General features: G+C 47.0%; 1 protein-coding gene across 1 annotated transcript; it reads left to right on the top strand.

The window, feature by feature from the left end:
• The first annotated feature begins 147 nt into the window (after positions 1 to 147).
• Positions 148 to 19346, top strand: SNAPC4 (small nuclear RNA activating complex polypeptide 4). Its single transcript, XM_086475710.1, has 23 exons — positions 148 to 319; positions 1308 to 1348; positions 2386 to 2544; positions 3101 to 3226; positions 3797 to 3875; positions 4489 to 4570; positions 5450 to 5554; positions 6148 to 6220; positions 6515 to 6679; positions 7166 to 7313; positions 8267 to 8373; positions 8642 to 8736; positions 9448 to 9542; positions 10164 to 10249; positions 10965 to 11357; positions 12393 to 12515; positions 12639 to 12858; positions 12965 to 13035; positions 13364 to 13462; positions 13726 to 13753; positions 14393 to 16482; positions 17786 to 17916; positions 18833 to 19346. Exons 1-22 carry the CDS (start codon positions 148 to 150, stop codon positions 17903 to 17905), a joined length of 4677 nt encoding a protein of 1558 aa, XP_086331836.1. The 3' UTR covers positions 17906 to 17916; positions 18833 to 19346.
• Positions 19347 to 20177: the final 831 nt, after the last annotated feature.

Below are 20177 nucleotides of genomic sequence, written 5' to 3' on the forward strand. Positions count from 1 at the left end.
CGGGCGTCGTGCTCGATTGGCTGGGCGGTGTCACGTGCGGAGGGGCTCAGCTGACCGAGGTGCCCAGTGGGGATTGGGCGGAGGGGGAAAGGGGCGGGGCCTGCGTCCAGGCCGTGCGGCCCAGGCCCGGGAGCCCGCGGCGCCGCCATGTCCCGTTGGCCGGGCCCGGCCGGGGCCCGGCGCCCCCCCGGCGCCCTCGACCTGAACGCGGAACGGGAGAAGATACGGCGGGAGATCGAGGAGCTGGAGCGGAGCCTGGAGCCCGGCGGAGCCGGCATCGAGGTGGCCGTGTCTGACACCAGCCTCAGCTCCGGCGCGGGTACGGCGGGGCGCGGCCGCGACACCCCCCCCCCCCCCCCGGTGCTTCTGCTCTGGCTCTTCAGATGCGCGTCCGGCGTCGGTTTTGTGTTAGCGCCCCGGGTTGTGCCGGGCTCCGCGCACGGACGGTGCGGGGAGCGGGTTTTGGAGGACTCGAGGCGAGGCGGCTCCTCACGGCTTCCCTCAGCAGCCGTCCTGGCAGGAGGGGCCTCTTGCAGCGGTGTTTTGCTTATTTTTTCCTTGAAGCCCGTGGCAAGCTAGCGGGGAAGGCTGAGAGCGCCGTCCCGCCTCCCGATGGAGGTTTCTAGTCAGGGCAGGTGGTAACGAGCTGACTCACGAAACGTATCAGCCCGCCGAATATTGTCAGTCGTTAAATCGCGGCCGTTTCCACGCCGCCTGAATGGACAACACGAACTCTACTGTGTGAGCCGCTCCGTTTCGCAGCCTGCCTGTGCCTCCTAAAATTAATGTTTCAAAGCAGAGAGGCGGTGGTAATAGATGGGGTGTCTGTGCCTATGGTGGCTGTCACAGTCGCTGTATCCCCCTGCGTTTCAATCATGTGAGTCTGAGTAACGTATGTCGAAGTCTGGAGCAACCCTGAATGCAAAAACGAGCATTGCTGAAGAGTGAAAAGGCTGTTGGGTGCTTAGAAAGTTTCTGGATTCTGTTGGGTTGGAAGGTTCGCTTGGCTGCACGCTCTGGAGCCTTTTCCCTGATGTGTAGGACCAAGATGCAGCTTGATTGCTACTGTAGTTATCAGGAGCTGCTCTTTTTTACTACTCTAGAACAAAAAAGTGCATATGTGGAGCATAACTAAATATCATTTTTACTTGATGATATTGGCAGTATCCAAAGACTCTGATGGTCACGTCTGAGGTATTATGTGGTGCTTTGTTCTGTGTGTTTTAATTGAAGAGTCTTTGTCTTTGAAGCTTTCCTTTTTGTATCCCACTGCCGTCAGCTTTTTTTGTATTTTTGTTGTTTAACAGATGATGGTGAAGATGATGACTCAGATTCTCATGCTGAAATGGTAATGTTTCTCTTTAAGCATACCTGTCTGTTGAAGGGAGCAGGAGGAAGAGAAATTCCATTCTCTTCTGGGGAAATCTAGGCAGCTGGCTTGACTCTGTAGCTCAGGAAGGATTAATAATAGACCTGGAGGTTTAGTTATTCCTGCCCAGGACTTTGTTATTCACGTGTAATAGAGAGACTTCTTCATGGGAAAACAAATGTCAAGGGTCAGAGGCCTTGCTGCTCTGGCACTTGCTGATCTGTCACTGGAAACACACCAGTGTCTGGAGGGGTCGCAGAGAATTGCACATGAGAAAAAAAAATGACCAGCTTGTGATCAAGAAATCTTGTACTTCTTTGCACCTGAAGAATCCTGGGTTTGTGCACAAGAGGGAAATTACTTTTAAGACTTTTTACACATCTGTTTACTTTTGGTGTTGTTTTAAACCTATTTTCTCAGACTTCACGTGAAAACATTTAGCAGGGAAATATCTTACACCTGTCCAGCAGAGGAACGGAGGAGCTAGCTTGTGAGGACAGAGCTGCTGGTGCAGTGGCCCCAGGTGCAGAGCACTTTGGTGGAACAGTCAGAGCCCTGCTCTGTGTCCAAAGCACGTGGTAGTAAGTCACGTAGGGGAAGGATTGCTTCAGTAGGAGCACAGATGGGGTGGGAATGTGAAGGGGTGGTTCTGAAGTGCAGATTTAGCAGGTGAGAGAGCTCCAGTGTAAAGCAGTACTATTTCAACAGTTTCCTTGGAGTTTTGCAGTTGATGGCACGAGACCAGGCGTTGGCAAGGTTTGGAGTCAGACTTTGGTTCAGAGAGCAGCAGGCTGAGCTCGTGAAGAGGCGGCTGGTAACTGCCTCTGGGAGCGTTCAGAACGACTGCCAGGGAGAGCCAAGCAGTTATGTACCTCCAAATCTTTGGAAAATCAGTTCTGTAAGATAATAGAAGTATTGAGTTACAACCATAGTTATGTACTTGCTTTTAAAGCAAGCATTTTTCTCTCTCTTTTCTTTTATTCCCCCTCCCTCTAAAATGCCTTATTTGCTTCCAGGAAATGGAAGGAGAAGATGACAGTAGTGATGATGATATTGAAAGTAGTCTGCCACAGGATCCAGAAACATGTCTGCAGATGAACCATGTGTACCAGGAAGTTATCCAGGAAAAGATTGAGGAAGTCGAGCTTCTCATTGCTCAGAACAGAGAGCAGCAGGTGAGCAAAGCAGGAGTGAAATGTCCATTCCTGTGCTTTTCTGTGTTGCCATTTGCCATCTTCCCCTGCCCATCAAGCCCCATAAAACTTCCCAGGACATTCCTAATCCATCGCAGCCACCAGTGGAATCAGCTGCAGCAGTCGTAGTCCCTTATTCACACGCTGGTGCAGTGCTCAGCTTGCTGGGCCAAGAACCAGCTTCATTTTCTTTATGGCGGTTCAAACCAGTGTCACTTGACTGACCTTTCAGGTGGCTTATTTGACTGATGTTGCCATGCTCTCTTATCACCAAAAATGCTACCACTGGGGTACTTTACATCTTACGTTTTAGCTTGTTGTAGCAAGTCAGTAATTTTTAGGTTTTTTTAATCGTCTGCAGTGTACGATACAAACTTAGGAAGTTCCAAATCCTGTATTTAACACATACACTGATGTACAGCCTGGTGCTGCAAATTCGAGCCCTGCCTGGGATGTTTGTGATGGCTCAGCCACTGCTCTCTGAAGTGACGTATTTGAAGGAGACATTAATACTGTGTAATTGATTCTTGTATTGCAGAAGGAAATCATGTGTGAGCTTGGTGGTCCAAAACCAGCAAAGGCAGGAGATGGTAGAAGTCTACCAGCAAATGTATTTTTGGGTCATTTTATGAAGCCATACTTTAAGGATAAAACAACAGGAATTGTAAGTAGACATAACTGGGTGACATAGTGCTACGTCTTTAAATCATAACTGTGTTAAAACCACGTTAAGTTTCTGCTGTAACTGCGAGTGTCGCTCCTGAGTGTGAAACCTCTTTCTTTCTCTCCTCGCTTGTTGTTTGCTTACCCTCTTTTGGAAATGTTTGTTCAACCAACTGTCACCATACATATGTTAATATAAAATTCAAGCAGTGACTGATAGTTTGTCTGTTAATTCCTACCCAAGGTGGTGGTGCATCTCGAGTAGGTACAAACATGTGTAATGCGTGTCCCCACGTTCTTCATGCTGCTTCAGCCGACTGTCGGCTCATGGCTCTGAGCTGAGAATGTGCTGAGTAACCACGGACAAACTTACTTGCTTGAAGCGTCTGTTTGTATTTGTTTTGTCTTCTGAGGTCTCTGTAAGCTAGTGTTAATAAAGGTAGTGTGGTGGTTTGCACAAGTTTGAGGTACCGGTCTTTTTAGGTAGGTGTTCATGCTAGAGTGGTAAGAAGAAAGGGCAATTTGTGTATCCAACTCTTCCACTGTATCTAACCCTTCTAATCTTTGTTAGGGCCCTCCTTCCAACGAAGACACCAAGGAGAAGGCAGCTCAGGGCATAAAATCCTTTGAACAACTGCTTTCAACAAAATGTAAGTCACTCCGGGCTGTTCAGTGTTCTATAGGAGCTATAACCGATGTGTATGTTCGTATCATCAGTTCCCACCCCACCATTTGCAGTTAAACATCAACACTTCGGATATTTCATACCTGAGGCCACAAAAACCCCAGCAGTTAAAAGCAGCCGGGCTGCTCTGTGCATTGTCTCACTGAGCGAGCAATGACTCGCTGCTTTCGTTTGCGTTGGCTTTGATGCATCGTTAACAACTCCTGTGAGCACTCCCAAACCAAATGAGCTTGTGCAAGGGTCGTGCTCAGATGAGAGACGTTCAAGGGACACTTAGAACTCTAGAGGGTTACAGACCCCTGGGTGATGATCTCTGTTGAGGTCTCTTTGGATCTAAAACTGAGCAAGAGGCTGTGACTTGCCCGAGTCAGATCTGACATTAGTGATTTGGTGGAGAACAGAATCAATTCACCCAGCCTCTGGTAGCTGCTTTGCCCAACAAAACTGTGTAGCTAGTGAAGATGAGCTGTTATTGAAGACCTGGGGGATACTTTAACAGTGGTATTGGAAGCAGTGGATCTTTCTTGGCAGGGGTTTTGTGCTAACACCTGAATGCTCGGTTGCCTCGTTTTGTCTAGGGAAAAGCAGAGAGAAGACCTTGCTGCAGAAATCAGTCATAAGCGACCGCTTGCAGCGCCTGCTTCAGCCAAAGCTACTGAAGTAAGTACTGTGCAAAAATCTTTCTCCTGATGACAACATGATTAATGAAGACGGGAGAGGATCTATGTGGAAATCCCCCCTTCCTTCAGTGGGGTCTCGTGCTGCCCGTTTGTGGGTCTGCGAGGCTACAAACCACAGCAGAGATACTTTGACTGTCGCTGTTGGGCCTGGGAGAGCCGCTGGGTGAATTGCAGCAGTGGTCCCCAAAGTCCCCTGTCCCGTGGGCACCAGTGCAGGCGATGACGCTGTTGTAGGCAGCAGCGTCTTTCGTTGTTTGTCAACATCTGTGTTAGCTGTGTGTGCCCGTGGTACCGAAGGGTCTCGGACTGCCATGCTCCGACCTAAGCAAGAGCTTACAGCATTTGGGTTGGGTTGTGAAGACTTGGTGATTGTTTTGCGGGTGTCTGGCGGGTGGAGAGGTTTTGTTTCAGAGGTATCGTGGCGTTTCACAGCCATCCATTTCCTCCCATTGACACAGTGGTATAACTTAAAATAGTCCACGGGGCTTGAAGCTGAAATGGTGATAGGCAGCGAGTCATGATGGTGTGTCCAGTGAGAGGTTTCTGTGCCTGGAGCGAGCGTGGTCTCTCTTCGTTGCTGTTGCAGCAGCCATTGATTCTCTCTGTCAATACCAGAATGATTAATCTGAGACCTGTTGTGGGTCAATGATTTGCAACTGAAGGGGCAAAAATAGAACAATGAGTGTGCCACGTGGGAAAACCTCAAACAGCAGCAGTTTTGTGTAGCGTGGAGATAAACTTGGAGGAAAGAATGATACTGATGGGGAAACCATCATAGGTATAGCCGTAGGTGTTCTGATGCCATTGATCTTGTTCCCATCGAGTCCTGTTAAGTAACGATAAAAATGTCTTTGAACAGGTTGAGTTACTGGAATCAGAAACTGGAAAAAGTCAAAACTGAAATGGAGAAACAGATCTTGGAAAAGCAAATCAAAGAGCTGGAGCAAGAAATAGAGGCAATTAAGTGAGAAATCTTCTTTTTATGTGTTTGGTGAAAACGGAAGTCTGTTCTTGGAGCTTACCGCTTAAAATTCCCTCCTTCCTGGAGTGCTGCTAGATGTGACATTTGGAGAAAGCTTTATTTGTGGTGGCTTGCAAAACATTAAGTGCTGTTCAAACTCTGTAGAGCTGTCATCTCCACAGTTCTTTACTAAGAATTGTGTTTTGGGGCTTGATACACAAGTGTGGTATCTGTCCCCCATGTAGAGGTGGTGCTTTAAGTAGTTCTTGATTTAGCAACAAGGAGGCAGAGAGCTCAGTAGTTCTGAGCTTTCGCTCATGAGCACCGCTGGAGCCACATATTTCGATACTGTATTAATTGTTTCTCTTGCTACAACAACATCACCTTGTAGGGGGCTGTTTTTCAAGAAGAAACATTGTTTTGGGCAAAGGTACTGTGTTAAAGAGCCTGATGCTTTGAGCCAGGAAGTGTTTAGCTCTTGTGGAAATCAGTAACAGGTGGGAGGAGTAAGATGAAGCAAGATCAGGAAGACAACAGGACTGTTTCCTTAACCATTTAATGGGCTTCTTTCTTTCTCTTTGTACCTTCCGCTTCAGCCAACTTCCAGAAAGTGACTTGTTAGGGAACAGATTCGACGAGCACGACTGGGAGAAAATTTCAAACGTCCACGTAAGTTGGGAGATGAGCTGTTCTGTTACTTCTGGTGTCTGTGTCCCTTCTCTTGAGAATCACTGGCCTGGTCTAGCTTGTGCTTCTTGAAGTTGAGTTATGTGAACTCAACTTGGCAAGCACAGAAGTACTGAAAATTTGATGTTATTGGTTAAATTTGATGATTTCATTCTGGAAAACTTAGCAATAGGATGTACCTGGAATGCAAAACACATTCCTTGTGTCGGCGTTCCCGTCTGTCCAGGTGTCCAGTCCCAGCTACAAGACAAAACAGATTTTTGATGTTTCTTTTAGTTTGATGGACAACGTAGCTCAGAAGAACTGAGGAAGTTTTGGGAAAACTGGGAGCATCCAAGCATCAACAAAAAGGAATGGTCTGAGGAGGAAATAGAGAGGCTAAAGAAGATAGCTGCTAAACACGGTTATCTGGACTGGCAGACTATAGCCCAGGAGCTGGGGGTAAGGACTTCTGAGCTCAGATACAAGTGTGAGAAGTCTGGTAATTCTGACTTAACTGTGCCTCGTGCCAGTTTTCAGAAAATCGTGGAATAGTTTGGGTTGGAAGGGATCTTTAAAGGCCACCCTGCAGTGAGCAGGGACATCTTTAGCTGGATCAGGTTTCTTCAGGGATGTTTCCGGGGATGAGGCTTGTACCACCTCTCTGGGCAACCTGTTCCAGCGTTTCACCACCCTCACTGTAAAAAATGGAGTCCTTATATCTAATCTAAATCTACCCTCTTTTCAGTTTAAAATCATGTACTCTGTGTCCTATCGCAACAGGCCCTGCTAAAATTACATTAATGTTAATTTGTTGTTAATTAATGCTTTTCTGAGAAGTGTTCCAAGACCAGTGCCACAGAAGTTTGGTACTTTAGCCTTGCCCTCTTGCTTTTTGTCCTCATTAATATCCCGTTATCTGTGTGTATCTGTTTTCGTGGGATTAAGACGAACAGGACACCTTTCCAGTGCCTGCAGAAGTATCAAGTCTATAACAAAGATTTGAAAAGGAAAGAATGGACGAAAGGTGAAGATCAGATGCTTTTAGAGCTTGTTCAAGAGATGAGAGTGGGAAGTCATATCCCGTACAAGAAAAGTAAGTGGCCCACAAGTGAAAACGTCTTCCCTTCGCCTGTAAAGGTTGTTGGGTTTTTTTCATTCCCCCAGGCTTGTGCCTGGCGGTGTTTCTGCGTACTGGAGCACCCAGCCTGCTCCCATTCAAGGAATTAATGCAGTTTGTTTCCTATAAATGTTTTCATTGCCAGGATAGTCTCAGTTCTAGGTTTTCATCTTACCTTTCTAGCCTGTGATCTAGACAGGGCTGTGGCTCATCTGAAACAATGGATGTACCTGTTTCCAAAAAACGCTTGTTGGTGAGCTGAGTGGAAGAGAATGGTTGAGTCTTTCCTCTTTTTCCTTGGTGGGAGCAGTAATACGTGCCTTCCCTGTACCTACCTGGGAGTTTCGTTATATCAGCAAGAACTTAGTATCTCTCGGGACCCTTACCCACCTTTGAAACTTGGTTGAAACTGGCCGAGAGTTATTAACAAGTGCTGATGGTTGTGTGAGCTTTGTTCCTTGTAGCAAAACCATCAGGGTTCTTCCCTGGCAAGCCAGTAGTCATTCATGGCCAGCTGTTCTGGCAGCTTTCAGCGCTGTGACCAGCGTCGGCGCTGCTGCCTGTTCCTCGGGAGCGTGGAGGGCAGCATCGAAACAGTAACCGAGTGTCTGGGGTCCTAAATCCAAGCCGACGAGTATTCACACCCGGTGCCTTGAAGCTGTCAGATACGTATTGGAGCTGAACCCTTTCCTAGTTCTCTGTGGTTGCAAGGTGAATTGTTGGGTCGTCGTGTGTCTGGTGTGGGTAATGCCGTTAGACATAGTGACGTTTTGTGTAACCGTGCTCTTCCAATTCTTGTCGTGAACCGTTGTTTTCAGTATTTAAGCTGCTTGTGGTTATCCACTGTTTGAAAGTCTCGCAGTTACGGTGTCAGTAAAGGAAGGAACGCTGTTTGCCACGGAGTTTACAATACACCTTTGCGTTTCTAGTTGCTTACTACATGGAAGGAAGAGATTCTGCTCAGCTGATTTACCGATGGACGAAGAGTGTGGATCCCAGCTTGAAGAAAGGGCCCTGGACACCGGAGGAAGATGCTGTAAGCTCTGTTCTCTGGCGGCCGGCATTGCAGGGGGAAGGTTGGACTGTTGAGGTGTTGCGTGGCTTTACACCTCTGAGCTTTAACAGCGGCACAAAGCAACGTAAAATGGGCTGAGATGGGCAGCTTACAAGTCAAGAGGGCTTGGCAGCTCCTTCTGTTCAGAGATTTACAGCACAGTGGAAACAAATAGAACCGTTTCTGTCTCAGGCCTGTTAGGATTAGTACCAATGAGAATTTCAACTCTTGCTTTCTCTGATGAACGTAGATGCTGTTGGCTGCGGTTAAGAAGTACGGAGAGCGCGACTGGTATAAGATTCGGACAGAAGTGCCGGGGCGGAGCGATGCTCAATGCAGGGATCGGTAAGGACGCTAAACGTAGCAGCTCTGCTTTCAAGTGTGCTGCACAGAGCCGAGATGCAAACACATGGGATTTGTTTGAAGTAGTGTCACCTTGAGGAGGGTTCTGTGACAGTGGTTATGGTCTAAATAGAGCCACTACCATTGTCTCCACCTAACCCTGCATTTGCAGTTACAGAAGTCAGAAAGTTGAAAGGGAGTTTGACAGAGAAGACAGCACGTTGTTGCCCGTGGGGTGCTGCTCCCTCACTGTAGTTGCCTGTGGGTTAGCAGAGGTTTGGAAGGATGTTGTACGAAATAAAGCAAAGGGGGCATTAAACGAGAATGAGTGCGTGTAGGGAGGGAACGTTGCCATCCACGTATTGTCTGTGAAGATGATCTAGTCGGAGGCTTCCTGCAGCAGAACGCCAATAATGAGGTGCTGAGCAATTTCAGCCTCGGACTCGGCTTCAGGAGGCTCGGAGCACAGTGTGTCCTGATTTCAGTGACCCGTTTTACAGCTCCTTGTTGTAATTCTTAATCACGTGGCCTGATATTTTTGAGAACAAAGAAGTTGTAACTGTGCTGTGTCAAGGGAGTAGGAATGGGACCCTTTACAAAAAGGGAAGGTCTGATAAGGAATGCTGGTTTTGTTCAGCCTCAGAGCGTGCAGTGATGGTTGGAACTTTACGAGCCAAACTGAACGTTCCTTACTTTAATGTTTTCATTTTGAAGGTACTTAAAAGCACTGCACTGTGATGTAAAGAAAGGCAAGTGGAGTTTAGAAGAAGAGGAGCAGCTCATTGAACTGGTTCAAAAGCATGGCCTGGGTAAGTGTTTCTGTGGCTTAATCTTTAGAAGCTTAGAGAAGTAAGTATTATTAAGGCATTTATCATTTAAGTTTTCCCCTCTTTTATTTGAAGCTTTGCAGCTGATACTAGCAGGCTCTGCTTCGTACTGATGATTGCGACCTTCTTCATGTTGTGTAGTCTGTTCCTGGAAATTCAGTTACTGAGGGACTGCGTGGTAGAGAGTCCTGTAGCTTGTCAGCAAGGTGTCAGGGCTACCAGGGTTTAGAGGGGCGAGTTCCCCTCTGAACAGCCTGCAAAAGAGTGCTTTTATGTTCTCTCAGAAAACTTCCCTTAACAAATAGAAGCTTTACGACATTTGGCTTAAGCTTTCTTCTAAGCTAAGCTGGAAGGGAGCGTGTAGTTCTGCGAGGGTTTTCATTACGGTTCATTTTCTAGTAGTTTCTAACTTTAGCTGAGTGTATAGTAGTGCAAAGTCTGGTTGAAGAACACAAATGAATATTAAGGTTTTGAGATCCCTTCATGTAGTAACTCCGTCTGTTACCCAAGGACATGTAGAACCTGTATCACGTTCCGCACTGCAGAGGCCCGTCGCTCGGTTTGTTGCCCTGACAGCCGTGCTCTGCTCTGCACCCTCCTTAGGTCACTGGAGTCAAATAGCTTCTGAGCTGCCACATCGGACTGGCTCCCAATGTCTAAGCAAGTGGAAACTCATGATTGGGTCTAAGGTATTGTACAAAATCCTGCTACGTCACAGTCGTATCTCTTTAATTAAGATTCTCTAAACTAAAAGCGAAATCCCGTGAAATCAATACAAACATTGACATTGATTTCACACAGTCAAGATTTTGTCAGGGATGTTCGTGGTCTTGATTTTTGATGTGTTAAAGCAGCCTTTGTTCTGAAGGTCTGGAGGTCGTTTGCTATATATTTGCATATTATCCAGAATTTTCTCTGTTACCTTGAGGTGTCTATAAGGGTGGGCTATACCTAGGTTTTCATGTATGTGCCTCATGAATTGCCAGTTTTGGTACCAGGCACACCAGAAATTCTGGCTGCTGAAGACCTTATTAAAGGTGCAGTCTTGTTTCCGTTCCTAGGGCGAAGCACCTGCCTTAGGGAAGGGTTCATGGAAGCCTCCGTGTGTCGAGAAGGTGCTTCCATGTGCACCAGTTCTGAACGCAAGCTTGTCTCTACCTGTAGCTTTTTCTTTGCATACAATAATCTAAACCAATAAAAATCTGGCTCCAAAGGCAATTAATTGGCAGTTGTACTGGATTTAGTTAATCTCAGCAGAAGTAAAGCAGAACTAGGCATTTGGAAGCCACACATTACCGACAGGATACTGCCTCGTGAAACTTTATTACTTAGTGATTTGAGAGATTTTCAAGTCAAGTGTGAACATTGGCTAAAACTTGTCTGTGCTTTTTTTTGACTGAGAAGAAAAGATCCAGGCCAACAAAACGCCGATACGTGGAAGAGAGTTCCAGCTCTTCAGAGAGCAGCAGTGAAGACATAGAACTGGACTTAGCAGACAGTTCAGAGGAGGAGACAACAAGCAAGGAGGAGTGTGCGTTTCCCAGCATCGATTTGTGGATACCAACACAGACAAGTACACAGGAGTCGGACAAAGGAAGATACCAGACTCCATCCCTTTTCTCTCCTGCGAGTGCTGATGCAAAGACCAGCAGCAGTGAAGCTGTCAGTGCGTCCCATGATGGAGACAAGGCCAGAGCTGCCGATAAACCGTCCGAGTTGAACACCCTCGTGAGGGGCATTGCACACCCGCATTCGACGGACGTCATTGTGAAGAATCCGGCAGAAGTAATGAACAAGGTGAATCCTGGGATTCTCAGTCTGTTCTTGGGGGGACTGGAGCTTAGATCAGAAGCGACCGGGAAGTGTAAGGAGAGTATGAGATGAGTAGACGGCAAAATCTTTTCCGCGCCTCTGTTGGCGGCTTTCTCACTGCGCCATCGGGGGGCGCTGTTGGAAACAGCCGTGGGATTGAACAGGAATTTCTAGCACTGCCTCCCCAGGCATGACCGAGGAAATAGTAGTTATATACTTTCCTACACATAGTGTCACAAAACCAAAACTTTTTTTTTAGCCTTTCATAAAGCAGAATTGCCCCAGTGAATTGTGGTTTCTCTCTACCCTGGTGACCACGGCGTATTGCCTTCGAGTTTGGAAGAATTAAGTCCCTTATACATCCGTGCCTGATTCTGAGCTGGGTTCTCTCCCCAGATCAGGTACTGAAACAGTGCAAACCCTCCTAGCATGTACTTGCAGAAAGGTACTCCTTAGCAGAATGTCGAATGTCTAAATTGCTGTTTAAGTTCACATGAGCAAAATTGTTCTGACTTTTGTGTTAAGAATTGCACGTCCGCCCTAGAGTGCGGGGCCAATGTGACCGACGACAGGTTTGTTGGTTACAGAAGTGCTGTGTTCTGGGGGTTACGGTATGCAAGGGTTCTAAGTGCTTATCAGGTGTGATCCGTCTTTAATTTTGATTACAGATACAGTGTTACTTTACTAGCAGAAGTTTAGGGAAGAGTCTGGCTTTTCCAAACCTCTTCCTGGGTCTTCCTTTTGTGCTGTTAAGCGAAAAAATGCAAAGGGAATCATCCAATAAATTCTGGCCCTCAGTGTGGGTTTTTGTAGATACTTCACAGAAAGGCTTTTATAAAATAGACATTTGGTATTGGGGTACTGCACAAGGACTGAAAGGTAAGGTAAATGTCTGTGCTTCAGGGCTGATTTAATTTAATAAATTTTGAAAACTTCAGTACTTTCTGTGGATAGTCAGTGCAAGTAATTTTCTGTGAGATACTTTCCTTTTCATCTTTTCTTGTATGCTTTCATATTAAGGCTTCCAGGTGTGGAAAGCAAGTGCTACGGGTTACCCTGGAGGATGTGAGAAGAGTGTTAAGAAGCAACACATGCTTTCAGAGGAAACTTGTAAGTGGCTCTTCTGTCTTGTCTGCTCTTGTGGTGTGCGCCCTGCCAGGCTGTGTTTAGTGGGAAATGGTTTTTGATAGAATCACATTATCCTCTTGCACTGCAGTCCCAAGAGGAAAAACTCAATTTATTTTTTTATAACTGCCCCATGAGTAGTTTTTCCTGGGACTAATTGTGGCACAAGAATATCTGGAGTTAATGTATCTGTTGCAGGGGCTGCAGAACATCACGGAAAAAACTTACCGTCAGGAGAGAGAGCGTTTGAGAAGACTGAACCTTGACAGAAAGCTTCTCATGGCAGTGACGCCTTGGGTGGGCAACGTGCTGCTGCCTTGCACCTTGCAAACTGGGAAGATGGCTTTTCATCAGACAAAAGGTAGTGGTGACCCGCCAGGGATCGTACTCTCCTACCTTTTGTCCCTGCTTTCTGACATCTTGTAAGTGAATGCCCAGCTGATTTTTGACGTTGGACTTTTTTCTAGCTGATTATATTCAAGAGAAGGTTAAGTCGGTCAGTCTCATGAGCACTCCCCTCTTCACGCTTTTCATTCAGGTAGGTTTTACTGCCTTGATAGCATTATCTGCTTTCAAACAATCTTTATTTCTGTATTTGATGCTTAAATAAGTGGTTTATCTTTTTGTTTCTTAAACAAATCATCTAGTTACTGGATTAATCTGACCTCATGGCTTGCATATGTCTCTTAAGTAAATGCTGCATCCCAAATCTAATACTGTCAGGACTTTTTCTGTAAGTGTAAAAAAAAAAAAAAAGTCCCCAGAATCTTGCTTGTGAAGCCCCTCCCATCCATCTTGTATTGTCACTGGCCCTACCAGAACATTTTTGTTCTCAATCAGATTTTAATGAAATTCTCATCTGACAGCTCTTTCAGATTGATACCAATGGCTGCATGAAGATTATTCGGGAGAGAAGGCTGAGGCAGGCAGAGCTGCTTAGGGCTAATGCAAGAAGGCCACAGCAGGTATTGTGCACAGTCTGTTTCTGAGCTTTTCCCCCTGAAGTCTTGACTAAAGTAGTGGGTTTTTTTTTTTTTTGTGTCGCCAGTGGTGCTGTTTGTGTGTGTGTGTGTGTTCCCAGTTTGTTTTGGTTCAGAAGCACAATAAAATGCTGGCTGTGTGGGCACTTGTATAGGGTGTTGGCAGATGTGAGTTTGATTCCCATCTATGCTGGTTTAATGATCTTTAGATCTCTCAGAAGTATAATTTAATATAATTTTTTTGGCAGGCTTCCCAAAATATGGAGACTTCTTCAGGTACCTACCAGAACATTTATTTTTATGATGTGCAAGAACTTTCACTTAATTCATCACCGTTACATTAACGACCAATTTAACTGAAGGAGAACTTTTGGAACAAAACTACATTGTCATGCTCGTTTTTGCTAGCTCTTGGATCTTTCAGTTATGGGCTAAATATGTTATCTTTTGGTAAGGACTGGAAAAAATACTGAAGGGCTGGGGGACCAGTGGCACTGGGCCACCAGTTCTGTAGACCATCACTGTTACGCTTCTCTCCAGCAAGGTGCTGGCTGTAAGTGAACACACCGACACTGGCCAAAACCCCAGTTTGTTGTTGTCATCCTGGCTGGTGCCAAGTGCCCGTGTACGGTTCCTCCTGTGCGGTGTTAAGGGGCTTTCCCAGCCCATCTGTGATTTCTGGGGAAAAATCCCATCCTTACTGTACCCGTGGAAAGCTTCCTGCGCCGGAGCTGTCTGAAGGATGTCAGGGCGGGGCTTGATTAAATCAAGACTAAAGGGTGTAGGAACTCTCACAAACACGAATTTTGCTACTTCCTGTGCAGGCTGCTCGATGCTTAGTAGCTAAGGAATGGCTCTTAAAAATCCTGTTCAATATTTCAATTTTTTTTAAATTTTATTTCCCATCCTCTATAGGCAGTTCATCACCATCTGGCACTCAGAGGAACTCCCGAAGGGGCATACCGAGGAACGCTGTCGGGAGACCTGTTGCCTTAAAAGCAAGGGAGACTTCCACCGCTGTCTTGGAGAGCGGTGCTCCTGCCACGCAGGGAGCTCTTCCAGCCCAAGCCCAAAGGCAGAAGCCTAAAACTGTCTCGGAATTACTGAGAGAGAAGCGGCTACGAGAATCCCGGGCGAAGAAAGCTCTGCAGAGGACAGTATTTGTTGCCCCACAGATGCTGGTTTCGGCACCTCTGATAATCCAGCACCCACCACAGCAAATCATTCCTTCTGCACAAGCAGGGAGCAAACCCGCAGCAGTTGGTTGTACAAATAGCCAAGTTCGGTCTGCACCAGCTCCATTGCCGGCATTTGCTTCTGTTGCAGGTTCAACTTCTGCCACTATCGTGCTAGAAAACCATTCCTCATCAGTGCCAGAAGCTGGGGAAAGCCCTGGTTCCTCACAAGGGACAGAACCACAATCCAGTAAGGAACTACAAGAGCAAGCTTTGGAAAGTAACCCCGAAGGAAGGGTTTTTCCGGGCGTGAATCCCACTACAGCGGAGGAGGCTCCAAATCAGGGAGGGTGCAATGGTCGGGTCCTAGCTGGTAGCTCAGCTTCAGTAGTGTTGCAAAACCAAGCTTTTGTGCCACGTCAGATTACAGTGGTGCCTGTTGGCCTTGAGTCTGGTACCAACAAATTGTCTCTTCCCACACCAGTTGCCTGTGAGCTGAATAGTAATGGGCCACAACAGCAGCCAGTCAATCTGTTGCCTGCTCTTGTAACTCCGCAAACTGGGTCGCCTTTGCTTCCCAACAGCATCCTGCCTTTCACGTGGGTCGTAACGCCACAGGCTTTGCTCCCCACCGCCATACAAACGGTGGTGGGTGTTCCCCAAGGACTGCCAGCTGCTGCTGTGAGAAGCCAATGTCAGACAACTGTGACTTCCAACGGCAATGCCTCTAGCTTAGGAGTGCCTCCTGTATCAGCTGGAGGAAATACGCCTCACCCCAGCAGTGCCCAGTTAGCAGGAGGAGTGCCTTTGGGAAAGACAGCTAACCAGTCCACAGGTCTCTTACCTGTGCCCTCGGCGAGTCCGGGATGCACCACATCCAGCGTTCCTGCTGCAACACCTCCGTGTTCGGATGGCTCCCCCAAGGCTTCTGACTCCTCTGCAGCTCGGAGCACTCTTCCAGCGGATGTGCCCACCCTGCAGGCTGTGCTGCTACCCCAAACCCAGCTACCTGCAAGCACTCAAGGGTCTGATTCCCAATGCGTGCCGAGCCTCGCTAGCTTGGGAAAGAGCCATGACTCCGTTAAAACCAACGGATCATCTTCCAATCCAGGTATCGCCGTGAAAGGGGTTGTGCTCCAGCCGGGAGAGCCAGTTCCCCATAACAGTGTCCCAAGGAACTCTCCTTGCTTTGCTGCACAAGCGTTGAGGAATAGACCCATTGCCTCCAAACCCCCGACCACGCAGCCGGCTGACAGTCCACCCCAGCCGACCACTTCCAGTGCAGAAAAGAATCAACTCGACTTTAGCCTGATTTCCCTTGAAGATGAGGGGCTAGTGAAGGAGTGGCTGAATGGGAAACGAGGTGTCCAGGTACCGTCGCTGCAAACCAGGTTGCCTTATTTGCCACCTTTTCTGTGCAACTTGAAAACCCTCTCGAAGCTACTTCTGCAGAAGGCGGCTCTAGAAGAGCAAGCGGCGTGTCTCCTGCCTCCTGATGCCAGTCGGGGTGAAGGCGCTGGGGTTGACTTTCACGCTATCGGAGAGCTGGTGCAGCAGAAACTCGGCGATAACCCTGCTTACCTCCTACTGAAAGCCAGATTCCTCGCAGCCTTTACTCTCCCAGCCGTACTAGCGACTCTGCCTCCTCCAAAAGTGACAACGACTCTGTCAGCCAGCAGGAAGCAATATGAAGAGAGTGACGAAGAGGAGTGGCAGAGTGAGAAGGAAATGTCTGAGGAAGAGAGTTGTGGGAATGAATTAACTGGTGTACGGTTGGATGGGACGGTTGGTGATGAGCCTGGAGACAAAGAAGCTGATTTACTAAATCAGGTAGAACAGAGGTGCCAGGGACTAAAAGCAGAAAGTTATTGCCAGCTAAATACTGCACTGGAATCCAGGGTGAACCCCCCACTGTTCTTAAGCGTAGCAGAAATTTGTTTTTTACGAATAAGCATAGTTTTGCAGCTGATAAAAGGAAAAGTTCTCCAGCTCAGCTGGGAGCCCTTAGCCCTCACAAGGGTAGAAGTCCATGTGTTATGTAGCATGTTAAACTTGACACGATAGTTCCCAGAAGTGGGTATCAAAGCTCCCTGCCTCTTACAGTTTATAATCTGCTGCAGACCCGTATTTTTGAATTCAGGCCCTTGATTTTCATTGTACCTGTCTTTTAAATGCTGATAATATTGGGGGAATTGCCTATGTTTGCTCCTGCTGCCATTTGAGGTCTTTGGCCCAGCTTGTTTTATGTGACTAGAGATTATTAGAGTATATGGATCGATGTAACCATAATGTTAACCTAAAATCGGTCTCTGATTTTTAAGCTAAATCCATTACTGTCCAGCACTGCACATGCCAGGAAGTTGTGTAGCTCAGACTTGCGTTCCAATTCTTTGTGGCTCCAAACTAAACAAACAAAACACTAATGAAGATGAATAAACAGGGTAAACGGCTGTTTCTACAGAAAGATGGCAAAGCTGCCTAAAAATCGGAGCTTTCCCATAGTAAAAGCCAGCAGTTACCTTTCTATTCTGTCTCTGCCTTTTGGGTCTGGGCCAAGTTCAGTGTAGTTTGAACTGTGAGCAGTTGGTCCAAAAGTCACCAGCAGTTCTTCACTGCCTGATAGCCTCAGTGCCAACCTCTGTCCTGTGTCATCTTCCACCAGGCTTCCTCCCACTCCTTTTATTAACGTTATAGGGAGGTTGGTTTTCCCCCGCTGCTTTTTAGTGAAAAGTTTGTGGTAGGGATATGTTTCATGAGAAATCAAGTTTGTGTTGACCTGTGTTGTCTGGGTCACCGTCTGGCTCCAGCAGGGAAAGCATCGCTCGTGGCAGGTGTACAGCCTCTCTAACAACAGTTGTGCCCAGACAGAAACCACAGCAGGAATTGCTCTGGGTTGGTAGCAGAAGCAGGAAGAAATGCCAGTCTTGGCTGAAAGTTTCACTCTGGAAACTTTGGGATGTTTTGTGCTTGCTGTGACACTGGTGTTGTTGCCCCGTGCTTAATTTTGAAGGTAAATGGAAGATTGTTTTGGAAATCTTGCTGAGCTCCCTACAATCAAAAGATGGAGGAAGGGGTTCTCTGGCCATTCTGCTAGCTCTCATGGGGTTGATAGTCTCTTCTGCTTACGTTGCAGGGCATGGGAGCTGAAGAGAATGCTGCCCAGTCCGTCTTGGACTCCTGCACTGATGTGGCTGATGGCAGTGCTCCTCAAATCAGGAGAAGTGCCCGCTTCAGGAAAAGGAGGAGGCTGTGAGAAGGAAATGTGTTAGTAGTCACTCAGTCAATCCTGTATTTCTTGGCAAGAAGAGATCCTGAAACGCGTTTGTCTGGGGTACAGCTTAGACTGTGAATCGTGACCCTAGGAAAGGACCAAAATTATCTCGACTTTTGTTCCCTCAGGGGACGGAGTTCTACAATCACCCATTAATCGTAGACTAAGGATAATACTTTGACTTTCAGGGGAAGGGAAAGTTGATGTCTGCGTGATAAAATTACACACAAAAGTCAGGAACTTCAAACATTTGTCAGCCTTTTAGGTCGTGCTGCTGCCTGCTAGGATTACACCTGGTTGGTAGACCTCTACCGGCTTGGCTGCTAAAACAGCACTAGTAGAGGGTCATAACTGGTGGGACAGGAAAGCCTGGGCAGCTGCTGCTGAAGAGAGGGTCTGTGTGTGCGAGCGCTAAACACTTGCAGCAGAAGCTGAAGAAAATCCTTGCTGCAGGTTCCAGCAGGCTGGTGGTGAGATGCCCTTGCTCTGGGTCGACAGGCAATCCTCTGGATCCTGGGCAGGTGGCAGCAGCTCCCTGTAGTTTGCCCTCTATAGCCTGGCTCGTGAGTCTTGAAGTGAAGAATAGTATTAAAAGCTGGTGGGAAGCTTAAGACCAGTGGGTACTTCCTTGGAGTTTGTCTTCAACGCTTCATCTTTGAACAACTTTGTGGTTTGTGGGTTTTTTCCCCCTGTATGGCTTCATTTCTCTACCTGTATAACAGGACAGCTTCTATAGGGTGTGAGTGTGTGATGTCCTAACGTCTGTTGAGGCTGTTGAATGGTGTACGATCCGCACGGTTGTCAGATCAGGCTGGGTTTCTTCTTTAAAATCTGTTTGAGAAACTCCAAAAGAGCAGCTTCCCTATAAAAATGCTGTGACTAATAGGAGTTGTTTGTGCTTTGTTACAGGAGTCGCTCGAACGAGGGCTGCCTTCCTACGTGGCAGGAGGAGAAACTCTTTGCACTATTCACTTTTAACATTTCCAATAAACTGACTAGACGGACCCGGGGAAGAGAGGAAAATGCTGGACTGGTGTTCCCACCGCCTGACCAAGTCTGCATCCTTAGACAAGTTGCAAATAACGAAACAAAACGGCTGGAGGGAAGTCTCTCGGGCGTAGACCGATTCTGTTCTCTGTCAAACTAGCACCTGCCGTAGGTGCCGTGGGGGAAGGCTGCTGGAGATCTGGGGGAAGCAGCAATGATGGTTATTTATTTCCTTTTTGTGTTAGCCCCTATTTATGTGAATGTTCCTCCATGTTCAGGAAATGTTGTTCACTGGGTGTGTTTTTTAGTGCTGTGACAGTGGTTTTGCTTGCTAGCTAACTGACTGAGGACTGCTGAATGAGCAGCAGATTAATTTTGTATCAAAATGAGTCTTGAGTATTTGTTGAAATACAGATGTTTTATTTTTCTCACTTAATTACTGATGTATTCTGTGTGGTCTTTTTCTGGTAAATAGTGCTTTTAATAACGTGTGTATGAGAGTGATTGCTAATGAGAAAAACGAAGTTTGCAAGCTGCATGAAGAGCAGGGAGGATGTGGAAAATGAATATGCATGTGGCTAAAACAGCAGGATTGAATTAGGTTTGGATTCTTTCTTGATTCTTCCGCAGCCTGCCCCGTACAGACATTAGCAAGTCACTTAACAAATACTCGTTTCTTCATTCATAAACCAGCAATTTCTGTCTTACAGCGAGGTGCAAGGCTAGCTGAGTCAAAGCTGATAAAATCTAATGGGAAAGTGCTGCAGAAAGCTTCATTCCAGTGCACTGGCTGAGCTTCCCGAGAGTGTAGTGGTGAGTTGAGAGCTCTGTGAGGTGTGCGGCTCTGCTGTGAGGGCCCTTGAGGCAGAGCAGGGGTCAGGGGGACAGCGGGTACCGGTGTTGCTGTAATTGGGTGTCAAGACATTATGGAGCAAAAGGCATGACTTTGAAATGGCTTTTCCTCTTGCAAGGTACTCTCTTTTTTTTCCATAAGCCATCTCAGAGAACGTTGTTTCCAAGAAATTCAGATGTGGCAGAAGCTCTGCCGTACAGTTCTGCGCGCTGTTCACCACGGGGCTGTTGCCGTGAGGCGCTGGTAGTAAGTGTGACCTGTGCTCTAAATGATTGTTGTCCTTTGCCAGTGCTGCTTGAGGGATGCCCTTGTAATCTCACTGCTTGTGGAAAAACTTTGTATAACTGTAAGAAGCAGCTGCCTTTGTTCTTTTTTCAAGATTATACTGATCTGTTCCTGTAGAACAAAGCCTCC

This window comes from Leptosomus discolor, chromosome 19 (genome assembly GCF_034619465.1).
Source record: "Leptosomus discolor isolate bLepDis1 chromosome 19, bLepDis1.hap2, whole genome shotgun sequence".
Lineage (NCBI taxonomy): Eukaryota > Metazoa > Chordata > Aves > Leptosomiformes > Leptosomidae > Leptosomus > Leptosomus discolor.